General features: G+C 37.8%; 2 protein-coding genes across 3 annotated transcripts in view; one reads left to right on the top strand and one right to left on the bottom strand.

Moving 5' to 3' along the window:
- Positions 1-18,543, top strand: part of LOC145466423 (rotatin-like) — a 193,396-nt gene that overhangs the window by 83,032 nt on the left and 91,821 nt on the right. The window lies entirely within an intron of this gene.
- On the bottom strand, positions 1,005-11,095 carry LOC145466453 (heat shock factor protein 1-like). 2 transcript variants are annotated; one of them, XM_081450176.1, is made up of 13 exons: positions 10,821-11,095; positions 10,539-10,647; positions 8,830-8,954; positions 8,327-8,442; positions 7,485-7,560; positions 7,159-7,217; positions 6,862-6,991; positions 6,266-6,329; positions 5,616-5,750; positions 5,016-5,136; positions 3,907-4,045; positions 3,299-3,371; positions 1,005-2,691 (listed from the first exon to the last, which is right to left on the bottom strand). In XM_081450176.1, the coding sequence occupies exons 1-13, from the start codon at positions 10,950-10,952 to the stop codon at positions 2,525-2,527; spliced, it is 1,446 nt and encodes a 481-aa protein (XP_081306302.1). In that variant the 5' UTR covers positions 10,953-11,095; the 3' UTR covers positions 1,005-2,524. The 2 variants fall into 2 exon arrangements, with proteins under 2 accessions (XP_081306302.1, XP_081306301.1); XM_081450175.1 differs by having other exon boundaries at positions 1,008-2,691; positions 4,941-5,136.

Here is an 18,543-nt window from a genome sequence, read left to right as displayed (position 1 = left end):
CTGATGTTTTTATTTTGTGATAAAGAATTGAAAAAGAGTTCAATGGCGATTAACCGGTTCGTCTTCAGAGCTGAAAATTTGAATGCCTGAGGTTTTCGTGATAAGTTGGTCGATCTTCAGAGCAAAAACAAACAATGTAAACAAATAAAAACATAAAGATGTGTCTGAGATTCTATTTTCTGTCATTGTAGAAATGACACTTTCGTTGACATAATTAATCTATAAATATAGGTTTATAAATAGCGAAATAATATATACAGTGATTAATAATGCCGAATTAGAAGTACTTTTGCGAGTTCCGCAACAAAATGTTGAAATTTATTAATTAAACAGTAGCTGCGGTCCCGTGACTCCCGTATACCCTGGGAAATTAAGTACCTTTCCTCAAACAAACTGAAATATTTTGTGCGAGATCGTGTCTGACTGTGAGGACAGGTTTTGTTTTCTTTCGCGCGCCATCTGGAAAACTGCCTGTCAATCGAATAATGCAACTAGTTCCCGGTTGTTGGCCGGGAATTGCAGACGTGAGCCCACAGTCTTACAACGCCATGCTGGCACAAGGCTGTTTACAGAATGTCTAGACGAATGCATATGCATGAGTGGTCGTGCCAGTCTTGTGATTGGATAAAAAAGAATTTGGAATCTCTTAGATTGCAAAAACAGCACTTGCTGCCCAGGAGAGAAAGCGATGGGACAAGACCCACCTCACGGCATGTTAATGAAGAGACTCAAATCGTGAATGGACGTTTCCACACACTTGGCACTGGTCGCACGAATCACAACATAGTTCTCAGCCGTGTTTTTGATCAAGGAAGTCGATTTCCGCGAGTGACTGGAAATAAATACCACATCAACTCAAGGGATCGTTCACGAGGAAACCAGCCTCGCAGTTTAGATCCGACTGGGAACCAGTTCATTAATTGTCAAAACCTGCATGTCCATCTAAACATTAGTTAAACGAGTGTTCAGGGGCCAAACAATCGATATCACTCAAGACAAAAGGGTGTAATTATTAGGCACGAGTTCTAGGAGCGCGTGCACGGGCCTTACATGCATTTCTCACAGTTCGCGGTCGCTAACTACGCCTATTTCATTTCCGTTTGGGTTGAAAGACATGTGTTGAAGCAATACCCTTCTTACACTTTTGTGCGGTGCAATTGGAATTTGTGAACCGCTTTTAGCCTGCACTGCACGCGTTTCTTGGAAAATCGAGTCAGGACTGTCGACTCGCACCAATCCTCTCTCCTCTGAGACTTGCTGAATGCTCGCCGCTCAATAGGGAGTTCAAGAAACCAGGGCTCGACGCCAAGGACGTCGATTAAAAAAATGATTTTATAGTTTACCTGAGAATCTCGCGATACTCTTAAGTCATTTTCCTTTGTTTCTTAGTGTCAAAACTATCACGAAACTGTATCTGGGACAGGGCGAAACATTTGAAATAAATATAAAAAATAAAAATAGCCGTCGTGGTTCATGTTCTCTGGACAACGCAGAATTTGGTCATTTCACGTTGTTGTTTTGCACAGGACGGAGAAGAAATGTACCAAGAATTACAAAGCACGTGCACAGCCATTGTTCTGCTCATTAAACCTTTTGTTTAGCGACGTTGCCGTTGCCGTTGCCGTTGCCGTCGTGGTTTTCTTAAACTCCCTTTTATTAACGTGGCAAACGAGATAACGTCATAAAACACATACAAAGGTACCATTTTACTTAGATACTTTATTTATTTTTTTATTTTTTTATTTTTACTACACACCTCGTTCTAACGAGCAGAAGTTCAACCCCTTAAATCATTAAAAAGCCTACCTCTTGAATATAAAGAGCTTACTGTTTTTTTCTTTTTGCGAGGTCCTAAAATGTCATTTGTACTTAACATAATATACAAGTTAATACATTTTAAAGTTTCGTTACTACAATTTGCCTACTATAGGTCATGGTCTCCTGTTAATTTTAATTAGTTAAAGTTATGGCTGAGTTACACTTGTAATTTTTGTTCTGTTATAAAGTGCTTTAAAAATATTAAGTGCGATTACAAGGTTATAATCTCGTTAATAGTTGAATAAACGATCGTGCGGTTCTCCGGCGATTTCGAGAAGTTATTGTGTTTGCTGTTTTTGCGATAGCTAAGCTTAGTGATTGGTTAACGACAAAATAAGCCGTAACCAAACAGAGCAATCACAAGTAAAACTCAACGCGACTTTCCCGCGCTTTTCACCGGCAGCCGTTTCGCCACTTCAAGCTCTGATTGGCTTGTTGTGTTTCTCGTGGCCGGCGCCCCGCGACATTTCCCGCGCTTTTCATTGAACGTCGTTCAAGTCTTATTGGTTCATAAGGCTCTCATCCGCAGTGTGAAAGTCAACAGAAATCTCTTCAGCTTTGCTCAATTCAACACTGACAAAAAATATCGACTAAAATAAGAGAGCTTTAGCTTATAACCAATGCAATGAAATAATACTACACTTTTAAAACCATCACCAAAATCAAGTTAAGAGCTATACGGTTAAGAACGTTCATTCAAAATGTCTCAACCGTTAAATAGGTGTTGCACAACGTCATAATCAGGATGCTGTTGTCCTTGTGGCCACTCTCTTCGTCCGTATTGGTCCTCACGTTCTCTGGACCTCGGGGGTCCCCGGGGAGAGCTGCTGTTAGCGCCAGATCCCTGCATTCCATACTGCACGAGCTCGTGACCTGGTAAAGAAAACATGGTTCACACTGTCACTTAAAGACGTGATTGATCATCGCAGTTATGCACACAACTTAAGTGATTGTGAAATTAAAGCCTATTGAAATTAAATAACTATCGTTATGAATGAAAGTTAAGGCCCCTTTGTTACACCTAGTCACAAAAGAGATACGCACAGGTACAAAATCAATGAAAGCTAACCATCCTCAAGCCAACATGTTCAGGTTCTGAAATAATTTTATAGTAACTTGTAAATATAAGAAAACTGAAAACTCGTGCTGGTGGCAGAAACTGAAGGAAATGAATAATCAAATATCACTTTCAGTTGAACTTTGCCTACTTTTTCAGAGTAAGTTTCATGATTTATTTCATCTAAATCTCAAAAAGATATTTAACAGACCATATTTGTATTCTCGGTATTGGACTGGAAATAGCTTGTAACTGAGGCTAATGCGGGGGAGTCTTCTCAAATGAAAATGGAATTTATCTCTTTTTAATGATTTTCCCCCCGCACAAGCCTCCATTTCAAGCTAGTTCCAGTTCAATACAGAGAATATGAATATGGTCCACTGGTCATTTGATAAATGAGTGAAGATTGCTCATGTCTGGTACCTTGTGATGGACTATGGCCAACGCCTGGAAGAGGGCTTGCTGCAGCCCGGTCAGCTAAAAGATCCAGGGGATCCTAACAATCAGAAAACAAAATGATTTTAAACATAAAAAGTGTGTTAAGTGTGCAAAGCAATTAACTTGTGCCTTCTGTTCTTTATGTCCCTACCTCATGTTCTTAAAAATTCCTTTGCTTAAAATATTCAACAGTGTGCTTGTGATCACAATTACTTATCAAATTTTTTTTTTATTAGGAATAATTTGTGTGTTCTGTGACTGGTCAGTTTGAGTTCATTAAAGTGCCATAAGGCACGCTCCCAAGATCATGTGATTTTTGAGTTTAAATGCACACAGCCTCTGTCTCTGCGAGTGCACACAAGATCAATATCTTTGAACATTTTATCAGCAAAATGGCATAAGTTGAAGTAGTACTAATTGTTGAGTGCTATAAGTAACATAGAAATTTTTTAGACCTAGGGAAAATGTGAGAGGAACTCAGCTACATGTACCTCTGTGCCTTACTATGCACTTCTCTGATGCTCTTAAACATTTCTGTCTGTTTATAATGACATGTATAGTATATAACTCAACTAAAAACTCCATATTTTTACCTGGCCTGGAGGGACCCCTTCATGGCCAAATACATCATAGAATAAGCTATTATCCAACACCATAGAGTGATTTGCCAGTTGAAACTGGATGTTGTCAAGGTTCTGTGAAATGTAGTCCACCTGATCACCAATGTAATTCCTGAAATGATCGAAAAGAAAACACAATCAGGAAAGAATGGATTTTCTGTGGCTGACAAGTGAAATTAAGGCTTTTAAACCCTTCACTTTTCAGCTGCAAAGTGATAGACATGTAATTATACCTTCTTACAAAATCAGTACATTGTCAACTAGAAAGGTATGGTATTTCATTCAAGAAATATTTTTCAGATTTTATTTTTGCAACTACCTTGGTTGCATATATAACTGCGATGAAGTTTACTACATCATCATCCAAAAGTATTTTTAATTATATTAAAATTCATGCATGAAAGTTATATTAATTTTTCAGTCCACAACGACGCCTCACTATTATCTTCCTGAAAAAAACCTCCTCAGCAAACAGATTTTTCTCAATTTGCCTAAAACAAAGAATTTACAACATCACTAACAAAATAGTTTGGGCTACCAAATTTCAAATACATGTTTATCCATTCTCTCTAAAACAGTCTCCAAATTTTAAATATATATTATACACATTGTACATTAAATGAAAACCTGGAGACTCTCAACTTCCTGTGTACAATACCACTATTGAATCATTTATCATCATGACCTTGTTACGGCAATGATAAATAATTACAATGGGTGTGTCAATTCTTCTTTGACTCTTCAAATTTCAAAACTGCAATGTGCCTTTAACACCTCTTCAAAAAAAAAAAAAATCATTTCATTTGTATTTCAACAGTTCAAATCAGTCATTCTAAATTCTAAATGTAATGCACTGATTAACTTTTTTCAAGTGGTCTATGAAAGCTAAGCTGAATAACAACTCACTGTTCTCCCTATAGAGCCATTGACTTATATTATTTATCATTACGGCAACAAAAACACTGTAATAATAAATAACTGTTCAACGGATCACACAGTGACACTACCTCTCTGAGATATCTTCCTGAGACAGTCGCTGCGTCAAAGGAATATTTCTTAAACTAGGATGACGCTCATCGTACTGTTGAGGCTCTATCACATGCGATGGGTGCACAACAGGTGTCGGTGTCTGCTCCTCAGGAAAAGTGACCACACCCATTGATGGCTGTGCGTGTACAACTGAGGCTTGTGGGTAAGATGGTGCTATAAAGGCAAGATCAAAAACAAACATGAATAACATTCAGTACCGAAGGAAATAATATATTATAAGATGATTAGAATTAAAGCTTTGACACCCTTTTGCCCAAAATTTTACCAGTTGACACCGGATGACAAAGGAGAATTGAACTTTTCTCCGTACTCTGAAAGCCCCCATTGGCAATCTGCACTGGAAATTCATTTAAGCTTGAATAACCTCAGAGTGGAATATTATTCCCTACCCTAAATTTCTCAGCCACCCAGCCTGAAATTAGGAAGCACTGAATTCCTTCACTACAATCCTTACTACAATCCCATGTGTGCACAGTTTTTACCCAATACAGTTAGTAAGCTTGAATCATGACAAAGTAGAGATCATCATTCACTTTCCCCTTTATTCTCCCTCCATTTGGGATTTCTTGATCCCCTTTAAATGGGTCAAACTTCAAGGTGTTTTCTCATGCAAGTGATATGTAACCCCTTACTTGCTGATGTAGACACTGGACTAGACACAATAGGCTGTGATGATGGTACAGACTCCTCCGGGAATCTAATGACCGGTCTGGCATGTGAGATGGTGTCATCATCTGGTAAAGCAGTTATTAGTGGCCCACTCGTAGCTGAAAACAACGAAAATGCACATTGTCAAGGAAATTTAATACTGGAATTGGTTCATTTCCTTACTGAACTAAGCTTTGCTAGTCTGAACTCTATTGTGTACATTGTGTTGTGATTTAAAAGGAAACTGATCTTTTGCTTTACCATTTTTATCAACATAATAATGTTTATTTAAGTTCATTGAAACTTCACCAAAGCTCACAAGGAGCAGTTAAAATCTCATGGGAAAAAGTTCTGTGGTACATGTATCTAGTGACAAAACTAAATGTATACATATATGTTATATACAAGAAAAGAACAATATTAAAAATGTTTCCTGCCTGAGAAGTGTTTGCATTTAGTTTTTGTGAATCTTTGACAACTCATGAAATGAAACAAAATAAACCCTTCAAAATTTACTAAAGTAAAATAGTTGATTTTAAATCAATATTTTGTTATAAGTTGGATAAATATACAGGAATTAACAACAAGGCCTCCACAGGTCTTACAGCATTCATCATTAAAAGGTTTAACTTACAAGGTCCAAGACTTGATGAAGGAGCATTTGATATATCAGAGATTGTGAGAGTCTGAGTGCTTGGCTACAAAGAACAAAATTAAACCATCAGTATACAGTATATGTAAGCAAAGAAATTTCTTCTTGGTATTGGCATCGTTTATCTTGAACCATTCCAGAATCTGTTCATCAAACAGGAAAATACAAAGGTGCACTACGCTTGTTTTATTTATACAGATAGACCTGGCTAATTCAAACTTGGTTATATTGAATTTCCCTTGGTTTGCCCTTCAGTCATTTACTACCAGCTATTAATGAACCACTGCTATTTTGGACTATTTTTCATTTCCCTTGAGAGTTTGAAAAAGTGGGGCTCAACAGCGTATAATTATACAAAACAAGTGACTATGCAATTATCAGGTATTTCTGATAGGAAGGAAGTAACAACGATAACCATTGAGAAACTGAACAATAACAGTCTGATCAATGAACCATGACTGAGAAAAGATTTAACAAAATAACAATCAAAGGTCAAACAGAAATTTGATTAAACATGCTATACCCTCAACATCTTCATGCAAGGCTCCATTTATGTACAGCTTAATGAGGAAACTCACTCTCTGTGCAGTGTAGCTTGGTGGAGGCTGCCCACTGCTGGGTCCAGACCCATCTCTGTATTCATATCGTCCTCTCTTGGAAGAAGAGGAAGAAGAAGATTGCTCCTCCGTACTGTCCTGGAGCATCAACCTAAAAAACAAGTAAAGAGTTTTAATAAAATCCCATCACTCTTAGTTCAAGGAAAATAAAAACATAAATTATACAGTTAAATTCTCCTATCTGATACTTCATGAAATAATGGAGACTACAGTAAGGAGAAGTTTCATTTTGACACCAGGGTTTACATGTACACTCGCCTTTTCCTATTCATGAGCTTATCATTTTGATAAATCAGGCGCATCAGGTACTGGAACAGCTGCAATATAAAACGTAACATTAAATGCTAGGTTGCATCATAGAGTTAAGAAAAACCTATAACTACTGACAGTCGTATTGTTACTAAAATTGAGTTTAAGAAAACTCGGGTCCTACATGACAACGTGCTCTGTCAAATTCAGAGCAAATACTTCTTGTCCCGAGACTATGTCAAGAAATCCAAGTGCCTTACATCCAGTCAAGGCAGATTTCTCTCAGGTTTGGTCCAAACTATTCTTGACTTATTCCTCCAGATAATAATATTCACCTTGTTGACAATCTGCTGTTGCCTTTGATGTTTTTGTCTCAACTCTACCAGCTCATTCCACAGGGTCACATTTTCCCTGAAAAAGATCAAACAACACTGTGAGACCTTCACTGAGGCTGATAATTTTAATGCAACAACTAAAAAATGGAGAACTAAACAGTTTTGGGATTATTTATAATATATCATTATGAATGGCTTCATTTGGGTACAGTATAACGCTTGGAGGCTGCCCTGCATCCAGTGAATGGGACAACAGCTGGCAAGCATGTCTTCAGGTTAACTGCACTTTGTACCTCAATAAGACTTCCTCGCAGCTGTTTATCATTCCTGGGGGGATGGGTTCTTCTGTAAATTTAAAATAGGTGTGTGCTACGCAGGGTCGTAAACCCTGACCCTATTTAAGGATGAAGGACATGAAAAATGACACTGTATTCAAGGCCCAAACCTGAAAAATGACAGCCTATTGAAGGGAAACTCGAAAACTACGAACAGCATGAACGGGCTAGCTTTATTTCGATTAAGTAACATGGGAAGTTAACTGAAGGTTCAGTTCTAACAGATCATTTGTTTTTCATTTAGCTGGACATTTAAGCATGGCAATTTTAGTTGATACAATTTAGGTACCCTCTCTATGGATCACACCAGGAACACAATGCCAACAGGGGCAAAAATGATACCCTATTTAAGCATCGAGAACCTAAAAAACCCTACCCTATCCTGCAGCACACATCTATATAGCCCATATATGGAAGAATGCCCCCCCCCCCCCCCCACCCCGAGGTTATCATCCCAAATGTCTAAAAAAAATTAGATAGCCAGTGAAGAGTTGGGGAGTCTCCCACCTCTTAATTTGGTCAAGCTTCATGGTCATTTCATCCTGTCTTCCTTTCATGTCTTGCACATCATTCAACACTTTAGACACATCCTCATTTTTCATTTTCTTTTCTTCTGGTGTAGCCTACCAAAAAAAAAAACAACAAAAAACAAATAAAAACTATAACCATTGTTAGTAAATAAATACATTATGACAATATAAATGCATGTTGTTTCTAAGGTGCGAAGTCCCAGAATGAGGGGTATAGAGTGATTTAAAAAAGCCAACTTGAGGATAAAAGCCCTACATTTTCAAGTTGTTCCCTTCCCAAATTGTCTTCTCTCCTTGTCACTGCTACAAATCCTCTCTTTCTACTAGGTTCCTATCATTTGCGGACTTTTTTTACAAATGAAACCACTGCTACTGAGTTTTCTATGATTTGAGGAAAAGGTATGTTTAAGTTTATCAAAATGAACTTGCTGTCACTAGAAAAAAATCACAGCATTTGCTGACTTTGAACAATGCACAAACCTTTCTCTTGACATTCTCCAACAATTCAGGATGATACTTGTTGAAATTTCCATTAAAAAATTCCCACTCATCCTTCTCTGATCGCAGACCTCCTTGCTCAGCACCAATGACTTTTCGAAACCCATCTGCAAATGTAAAATTTACAAGTCAGAATAACAAAGCCATTAGTCGCAGCCTAGAGTGATCTTTATACTAGCACAGAACTTGCAGGTATAATTAACCTTTGTATAGGGGGCATCTTGTGTGCAAATCATAATGCACTGAAAAACCATTGTTACTGACAAACTTTTTCCAGCAATTGATTCAATTCAGATATTAATATTATTATTACTTGGGTGATCGGGATAAAAAATACTGGCCAACATTGTCATTACAATTTCAACTTTTGTCTAAAACAAAACTAAGGTACCCATGCAGAGTATTGCATGTCTTCTTGTTACACTTGACCTATCAATAGTCCTGATGGACCCCCTAGTGAGTTTAATTGATTGAGCAAAAAATGGAAATTAACACTTGCGTCAGTTAAGCTTATTTACTTGTTGGGAAAATGCATGTAACATTGCTTTAGCTAACGTCTTATGCAGCAGTGGAAATTATAAGGATTTGTATGGGGAAAACTGTTATATTCTTAAGCCTAAAAAATACAAAGGAATATGAATAAAAAATACACCTACCTCACTTCAGGTGTGTATTTCCATGTTTCTCGTGAGGTTTCTAGGCGGCTTTGTCCTCTATATAAAAGATATATACATGTAGAGGACAAAGCAGTGAAGCTAAAAACCACCTAAATGACCATAAATCGCCCTAGAAACCTCACAGGAAACAAGGAGACACACAGCTGAAGCGAGGTAGGTTTATTTTTATTCATACTCCTTCGTATTTTTTAGTCTTAAGAATATCACTGTTTTCCCGATACAAATCTTTATAATTTCCACTGTTACGTAACCTGAGAACTAATGTATGTACAAGGCACACTCATTTGCAAGCTTAGGCAAGCAGTGGTTGGATGCTTGAAAAATAATCTCAAGATCTGCTTTACAAAGGAAAGAGGAACAAATGTTGAAAGTTTCAGCTGTGGATTTATTGCACATGAATTTATTTCATTTATTTATTTTCTTTTATCATCATCATAAGTATTAACATACGTTTGCATCCACCATACCTAGAAACATTTTGACAAAATAACGGCTCCTCTCCCCCACCCACTAAATCACAGGCAGCATTGCTCTTATTGCATTGCACATGACAAATTTCAACTGAGAACGGATGGTAGATTTGATACGTGTTACACAACTATTTCAAAATACACATTAACCTGTTGCGGCTGGCATTTGCACACTCCATGGTGAAATTCTCTTCAAAAGTACCGAACAAGCAAGTCCACAAAGCAATTCATCGAAGTCTATCAGAGGACATCTAAATCGGCCGGAAAACATACACTTTACCCGCCCACACGTCATTCCCGGAGAAAAACACGCATTGCAAACATTCTTTGACAAAGAAGTAATAGCTCAAATTTTTTACCACAAAATCAAATACTTATTTGATGTGCCCTTCGAAATATTGATGAAATTGATATGAAATCGATTAATGCAGCTGTGCTTATCACGAGCGGACGCCAAACGAGAAAGCTTATATCCGTGTACTACAACACAGGAAGATATCGTAAACCCACAATACCGGCGGGTTACATTCAACAATATACTTACACATATTCAGCTGGCGAACGAAGCTTGCAAAGTTATTGTGCTTGAAATACTTGGGAAGGATTTCGCGTGCAAACGTAGCCTGATCGTGGACCAGGAATCCGGTTCCATTCTATGGGAATAATCAAAATCGCAAGCTCGTAATCATCCCTTTTTAAGGTGTAGATCAAACGGAAGAGCAATAAAATTCTACTCGTAATAAAGAAAAAAGGTAGAGCTATGTAGTTCATAAGTATAAAATCTCTTCCGGAGACCATAAAAATGAAAACAGAATAGTTTTGACACCTTGTTCCATGAAATGTGCTCTTCGTATTGTGGATCTTCAACCAGCTTCCACAATTTCACTAAAAACGCAGGGACGTTGGATGGAATACCGCTCGAATCTCCGTCTCCCGTCTTCATCGGCATTCTTTTCATAGACCCCCAAAGAAAATAGCTTTCTCGCTGGTGTGTACGCGTGCAGACGAAAGAAGCATAAGTTACCCAAGCGGTTCACAGATCGGCCATATTTTTTCATCCCCCGCGCGCAGGTTTTATATCCCTTGAGACGCAAAGCGCGTCAGAGGTCTGGGCTTGAATCTCAGAGGGCGTCGCTGACCTTCGAAATAGTAAACAAATTTTACTCGACACTGCGGTAGACGTGAATTGTTTATTGATTTTCTAAATTTAGCATATCGGCATTTTTGCGGCTGCAAGTGTTTTTAGATCAAGGCTCTTCGGTCGTCAGGTGGTGACCTAGACGGGTGCCTCTCTGACGTCATTGGAACAGGTTGCCATGAGGACATAGGGACAAAATAATCAAACGTGCCTATTCGAGAACGTTCTACACGGAGCGAGGCCCACGTCTCACCGCTGACTGTTCTAGAAATCGTATCTGAATCTGCATAAATTTTTAAAGAATTCTAGAGATTTGAGGTAGCACTGATTGCTTTAATTCTTCTATTTCTTCGATAAACAAACAAAAAAATCGTAATTTGACTCAAGGATGTAGGTTTGAAGAAAAATATATTTGTGCAAGAAGGCCCAAACCTTTTTTTTTTTCAATTCACATATCTGGTCTCGATCAAAATCATGAGCTGTTTTAACTACTATCGCGAAAAAATTATACCAGACTTTTTGTCCTAGAAAAAAATATTTTCTTATCTCAAGTCGCTGGAAAGTTATTTAAATTAAAGCTTTTTGCTATTCGGGGAATAAAGTCATTTGTTTAAGATTTTTCTTAGGAGTTTGATTAAAAAATGAATAAGTTTGAAGGGTCATTATGTTCCACTAAGCTGGCTAAACCGAAGAAGAAAAAGCCTAAGTCGTCATTTTCAAGTAATATCTTCGAAAACGCCTTATTCGATAAAATCAGGCACTTCTACGAAGCTAAGCTCCCATCATGATATTATGCAGATATTCAGAAGGCCTTACCGGAAGTGAAATAAGCACTGCCATATAATTGCTTACTCGGGAAGTCACGCAAACCGTCGATTCTAGAACATATGTCGACAACGTTCTCGCGTGTCGTCGACATCGGAACATTCTAGAACGTTTTAATGACGATCGAACCGTCCCGAATCTACGTCATCCTATAAGGCGGATCAGCATGTAGTATAGTAAGTGTAATTTTGTGTGTTTTGATATCAAAAAGCATTTTTCATAGAAAAACAAAGCAAAGAGAAAAATACGTCGTGAGTCGTTGGGGGTACGGTTTTAACCCGGTTTTCATCAAGCAATACTCATTTCATACAAATAAAAAATAGATACTTCCATTGATTGTAAACTAAACAGTCCAATTAAAGATTGTCTCGGAGGAACCAAGGCGGTGACGCGATTCGGTTTTACTACAGAAATCAGATTTCCAGGGCCGTATTTAATAACGAGCAAAGCGAGGTACTTGCCTCAGTAACAATTTTGAATTTATTTATATTATTTATTCCAAGTTCTCGTTATAGGCTGCGCATTACAAAAATAAATCAACGTGAAACAAGACTTTTTTTTGCTGATATTGCCTTGGAAAAAAAAATTTTACTCTGGCTAAGGTCGTCAATTTTGACACAGACTAACGCATGGAAAACGAGCATGAAACGCTTGTAATTCACTTTCTCGCAAACTAACCAAAAATTACTTTTGATCAGTAACCTTATATCGACTCTATGTTCCAAAATTTAAATTTTACACAAAGGTAAATTAGACAGAGGATTTCTATGCAAATACTACTTCGCTCCAAGTTTTCAAAATGGCGGACTAAAACTATAAACAATATGCGATGCGCACTGGACTAGCAAACGTTAACCGCATTTTACACGGTAAAATTCGAGAAATGCTATGGAAATTTTATTAGATTAGCCATACTCTTTTCCGTAGCTCTTGGAAAATAAATCAATGACGATAAGGTTCAGAAACGCCTCAGGTTCATTGAACCTGCTGCCAGAAGCTTCTGTGTTGTCCCGTCTCCATAACAGGGCACGTCTTCCCACCTGAACTAAAAACGTCATAACAAGCCGGGCCACCGCCTAGCAATCCAAACTAAGGAACACTTTTGAAAAATCTCTAAGTTTTCAGTCAGCCTTTGCCACTTCTGTGCTCGTCAGTGTCGCAAAACATACGATGATAATTGCGTTCGCAGGAGAAGAATTTACTGAGGCTGTAAAATCGCCCCAAAGGGCCACAAAGATTGAACTGAGAGGGATGCGGACTCTTGCACTCTTTGAAATCGGAGATAAGTGGAATGTTTAAATCGCGTGTTTATTTGTGTTTGTGCTCCGTTGATTTGCCATCAGCTGGCGATGTACACGCAATAGATGCTATTTTGAGGGTAAGGCACGCAACATTGATTATTTTTGTATTTGGAACAAGAGGAATCGTATTGTTTTTCTTTTTTCTTGTCAGAGGGATTAGACCGGCCGATTATGTACCTTGGCAGATCTACTCGAAACCGAAGCCAAACGGCCAATTTTAGTTATTAGATTAGTTATAACTAGGAAACATATACACCAGTCCAAGAACTCGGTTAGAAATTCGTTGCATAGCTCAATTCTTTATTTCTTGGTTGTTTTGCCTTTCTTTATTGCAAGCACTGCTAATTTGTATACACTTCAAAATCACCCCGATACAAATATGCAGCAAGAAATTTCACTTAAAATATATTATATTTTTATCCTGTCCGAATAGAACTTTGACATTTCAACGTTTTTATATCTAGGCCACTACCATTTAGTCTCTACTAATGTGTTTATTTTGCTTTTACTCAGCTTTTGATTTTGATCTAAGGCCGAAGAGGGCTCTCTGGTACCACGATGGCAGCTCATGGAAACTGAAGGTTAGCCCCTGTACTTGGTTACTGATATTTCTTGTAATTCAATAAACGTTCATAGCAATATACTGAACATCGAAAGAGATGACGTATTTTGCTTTTACCGACTTTTTGATTGTGATCTAAGGCAAGAAGGTTCTCAACGATATCGTAGCTCATTGGAACTGAAGGTTAGCCTCAATACTTTATTACTGATATTTCTCGTAATTCAATAAACGTTCGTAGCAATATATATATTGAACATCGAAAGTGTTAACGTATTTTGGTTTTACCGTTTTTGATTCTGATCTAAGGCAAGAAGGCTCTCAACGATATAGTAGCTCATGGAAAGTGAAGGTTAGCCCCTGCACTTTATTCGATATTTCTTGTAATTCAATAAACGTTCATAGCTTGCATTGCGATTTATACTGAACATCGAAAGAATTCACAACGTTAAAACTAACTTTGTTTCCTTTATTAGCCTACTCACAAGTGATGTTATAGCCATACTCTCACACTTGTCTAAACGTGCGAGCTACCTGAACCTTGTAGAGTGATCCATGGAAAATTTTAGGATTATCAACTTGCCATTTAGCTATAGGAACACAGCCGGATTTCACCTGTTGTCTTCTTTAGTACCCATTAGAGGCAATCAACTAGCTAACCGTTGAGAATTGAAATAATTCAATATCCTGAATACATAGGAAGTGCCGGCAAAAGTTTGATTTTGTAGAGTAATATCAACACGTATTTTTGACATGTACAACACTGTCCACTACAGTTCTGATGTAAGCCAAGTTATTCTTCCAAAACGCTCTATTTGTTTACTGTTTTCATCCAGATCTGTCTAGTATACCTTCTAACGAATTTCTGATACCATTTTTCTGCATTTTTCGTTCGTCTTGAAGATATTTCTTCAGTTTTCTTTTCTTGATTTCAACTATATTTGAATGCTATTGTCCATGGGATGCATCTTGCTATATTGCAGGATGATATCTTAAATCAATTGTGTTTTTTTTTTCTTTCTAATCGTCTTGTAGAATATATATCTATTCTTTGACTGACTTATCCCAAGAGCCTTCTTTTCCAGTACTGTTTGGCTGCTTCAGTTAACGTTGGTAACTTATTTAATCAAGATTTTCTGGCTGTCTTCATAAGAAATAATATTCACATCACTACGCCAGGGTTGTCTCAAGTGATAAACTGTATCATTAACCGTCCTCCTTCCGTTAACGGTCTTGGTCTCGGCTATAGTCGCTCAATATTATTGAAGTTTTAGTTATGATGATTTTACCGGTTCAGTGAAGTCTCTGCCTGCTGGACCACACGGTTCAACTTTTCTGCTTTCCAGTGAAATCCCGTTGAAATGCTATTAGTCAGGTGAAGCTTAAGCGAAGCTATTTTAAACTCTTCTGTTCACTGTATGTTCCAGCAGAACTTTTACGGTTGATAGATCTGACATGATGACACGGGTATTGTAACCGCTCTACTACACTACAGGCTGTTTTATTCTTATTCAGATGGCGTTTATCTAAGCGACGCAAAATTGGCACTATATTTGTAAAGCGCAATTCTGCCACACGCCAAGTCTCCCTCCTTATTGACCTTGTTCGCAAAAGGGATTCCCTGCTCGTCCATTCTGTTCTCTAAAGATTGTTGTGTATCTGACACCCATTGCAATGTAAAGTTTATACCACCATGATCTTGTTTTCTCATTTTGTAAGTTCCCGATCAATCTTCATCACCCGAATCATTCAGACCGGCTGACAAAATTTGTCAGTTAAAGTCGCAAACATTACTTATCTTTTCTCCGCTAAGTTCAGTGTCGATTCAGTGAAGGTTTGTTCGTTTATGCGTTCTGCGGCGTTCCGAGAATTTGTCAATCAGTCGAATTCCAGTCAAAACTTGCTAGCACAATTCTGTCACAAAATTGAATCGAAGTGCAATATTGAAAAGAAAGCTGTTCTTGTACTATTGTTAAGTGCTAATGCCACGTGTTGACGTATTTAGAATTGATATCCGTAAAAAAAATTACACTCAAAGACATGCATGAGCTATTTATGAGCATATAAACTGTATTTTAACCGTGATTCGTCTTAAATTTCTTTCTTTTCAGTAGTGCCAAACCTACAGGAACTGTTCCTCTGTTGCTTAGCTGCTAAAGGATATATATCAACCCGATTGCAACTTCCGAATCAACCTGCAAGGGCCGATCCCAAGCAAAGCAAAGTCCGCGCTCAGCGCGACTGAACGACTGAACCACGGTAATTAAAGGTGATCTGACTACCTAGGAAAATGATTCCACGCAAAACGTTATATATAGTTGAGGTTTTTCCGTTTTAGTAAATCGAAAAAGTCTAAAATAACAGAATCCGTTATCAACTCAACTGAACTGAAGATCATCCTCTACAGACAAGCTTACAAAGTTTAGAAGTAAAAACGGTCGAAATGCATTCAACTCTAGGCATAGTAGCTTGTAGTCTCTGTTCTCTGATGCGTAAAAACCGTTACCAGATAAAAGTACTACTCGCTAATAGCCGTCTTGAGTGGCTACAGGGATTTTTCTACATTCTTTAAACATAGAACCACATTGTACAGCCTAAATAACAGTACCAAATGAAAGTACTGTTCGACAGCTTCCATTTAAGTGGTCACACACTGGGATCGCTCCCGCGCACACCTAAAGTTAATTAGGATGCGTAATAAACAGTGCATTAATTGGTAACACAGAAGTTTTCTTGCACAGATCACTCGGCTTAAACGGTACACCAAAATATGCATTGCCACATGAAAGTCCTTCTCAGCTCAACAGCTTTCATTAATTTGAACGATCGCGCATACGGGTTTCTTCAACCCACGTTAAGAGTCCGTTAAATTAGACCCACCATAAACGGCTCAACAAACTATGACTAATGGAAGAATTGGTCCAAAGTTCAACATGTTTCTTATTTCTATGTTTACAGAGAATATGACTAGGCTTTGGGGTGTAAAGCATTTCAAGTTACACTGTTGATATTTTACCTGAGACTAAAAAAGATATATGTATGAGTGGATAATATATAGTATTGGATAAAGTTTGAACAGTTCAAGAATTAAACTGCGAATTTTTTTAAACCTTACATGATGATATCTGATTATAAAAATAATTTCCTACGCTAGATAATACTCGATAGGCACGCGAAATTAGTTCATTTTTCATTCCCGTATCAAGCCTTAGCTACCAACAAGTGTTAAGTTAAAATGGGTCATATAGATAACTGGCCTCTCACTGAACCCAGTCAATAACTTTAATCTTCTCTGCTCTCGCGACAAAGTGTGTTATCAGTAGAGAAGAGAGAATAAGAATCCCTGGGCCTTTTCTGCAAAGCAGCTCGACGTTTTGCCCAAAAGCTGTGCTCTTAGAAAAGCTTGCTTTGACTCTGAACAACATAATGGTAGTTAGGCTTTATTATTCGGCTTTGCTTGCAGGGTTCTTCTCCTAGTTCTACATAGTATCACACATTTTAATTTCGGAAACCTGCTCAGAAAACTTCAGTATTGGACGGTCACAATAAGAGAAATTTTAAAAGAATTCCAGGTCTTCTTTTGTAAAGCGGCTCAACGGTTTGCTAAAACCGGCTGTACTCTTCAAAAGGGCATTACTTAGGGTCTGAGGTTAGACACTTCCAAAAACAACAAAATCATAGTAGCTTGACTTTCATTTGCCATTATTTATATAGAGCTTCACTCAGTTCTCACTTAAAATTATTAAAAAGAAACTGAACTTTTCCCTAAGAGCTATTCTACCAAAAAGCAGACCTCTTTTAACTTGCTTCGGTCCCGCTTTGTCTCTGCACCTGTCTATAAACCTTCTTCTAGCTGGATTCAGTAAAGACTATGACCTTTTTTCCACTGAAAACACAGTTGTTACCTATTGAGTTACCCTTTGAGATCTGGAATTTTGATCTCTCCTTGATTTCTATGTCCTTTTTTGATGCCATATCATGCGTACGTATGTGGGCATGAGTTTGTGTTGTCTATGTTCTTATTTTTTAAAACTGAGAATTTTGCATGAAGAGATTTTTGTATCTGAGTTTTGTGAGTTATCATTTGCAGATAGCGTGTACGGTAATAAAGCTTTAATGTAATTATTTACTGGTGTACTGTTGAAAAAACGGAAGTAACATGACAGCCACGCATTTAGAAACCAATCAGATTCGAGGTCGATTTCAGAAAACTGCCATTGACCTGTCTTTGCTTAGCAACTTTTTACGCGAGTTGTATATAACTTGTTATCAAAACACACTGCACAAAGCAGTGACCGACAGTAATGGATTTTTATAAATTGCTATTGGTCTGCCTGAATTTGTAATGATTATTATGATGCAATTTTCGTGTATTATATATATCGTAAAACGCTCTTTCAAGGGAGCCCAAATAAATGAAATGTACACTGAGTTGGTCTGCTGCCTATTCTGTTAACATGCCGCCTTAACACGTAAAGAGTTTCCAGGCATTGGAAACCAACCCATATACCAACACGAAAAGAGACCAAGTGAAGAGTACAGAATACAACCTCCAAAGGCCTGATTACTATATTTAAATTCAGCTACATGGCCAAACGTTTCACAGATAGATTAGGGACGGACCATTATTATTTTGACAGAAAGAGTGGAGGGGGGGGGGGGGGTAGGGTGGAAAATTTCCAAACAATAAATACCTGTACAGCAGAAAAAACAAAAAAAAACAATC

This window comes from Orbicella franksi, chromosome 13 (genome assembly GCF_964199315.1).
Source record: "Orbicella franksi chromosome 13, jaOrbFran1.1, whole genome shotgun sequence".
NCBI lineage: Eukaryota > Metazoa > Cnidaria > Anthozoa > Scleractinia > Merulinidae > Orbicella > Orbicella franksi.
This window is presented reverse-complemented; position numbering and strand designations above follow the sequence as displayed.

Bases quoted from the DNA above. Each gene is read 5' to 3' on its own strand.
- LOC145466453 (XM_081450175.1), bottom strand. From the start codon at position 10,952: ATGAAAAGAATGCCGATGAAGACGGGAGACGGAGATTCGAGCGGTATT. The intron at 7,561-8,326 runs GTGGGAGACTCC...GATCTTTTTCAG, and splicing joins AAGCTTGACCAAATTAAGAG to GGAAAATGTGACCCTGTGGA. The intron at 3,372-3,906 runs GTAAAAATATGG...TCTGATTGTTAG, and splicing joins AAGGGGTCCCTCCAGGCCAG to GATCCCCTGGATCTTTTAGC.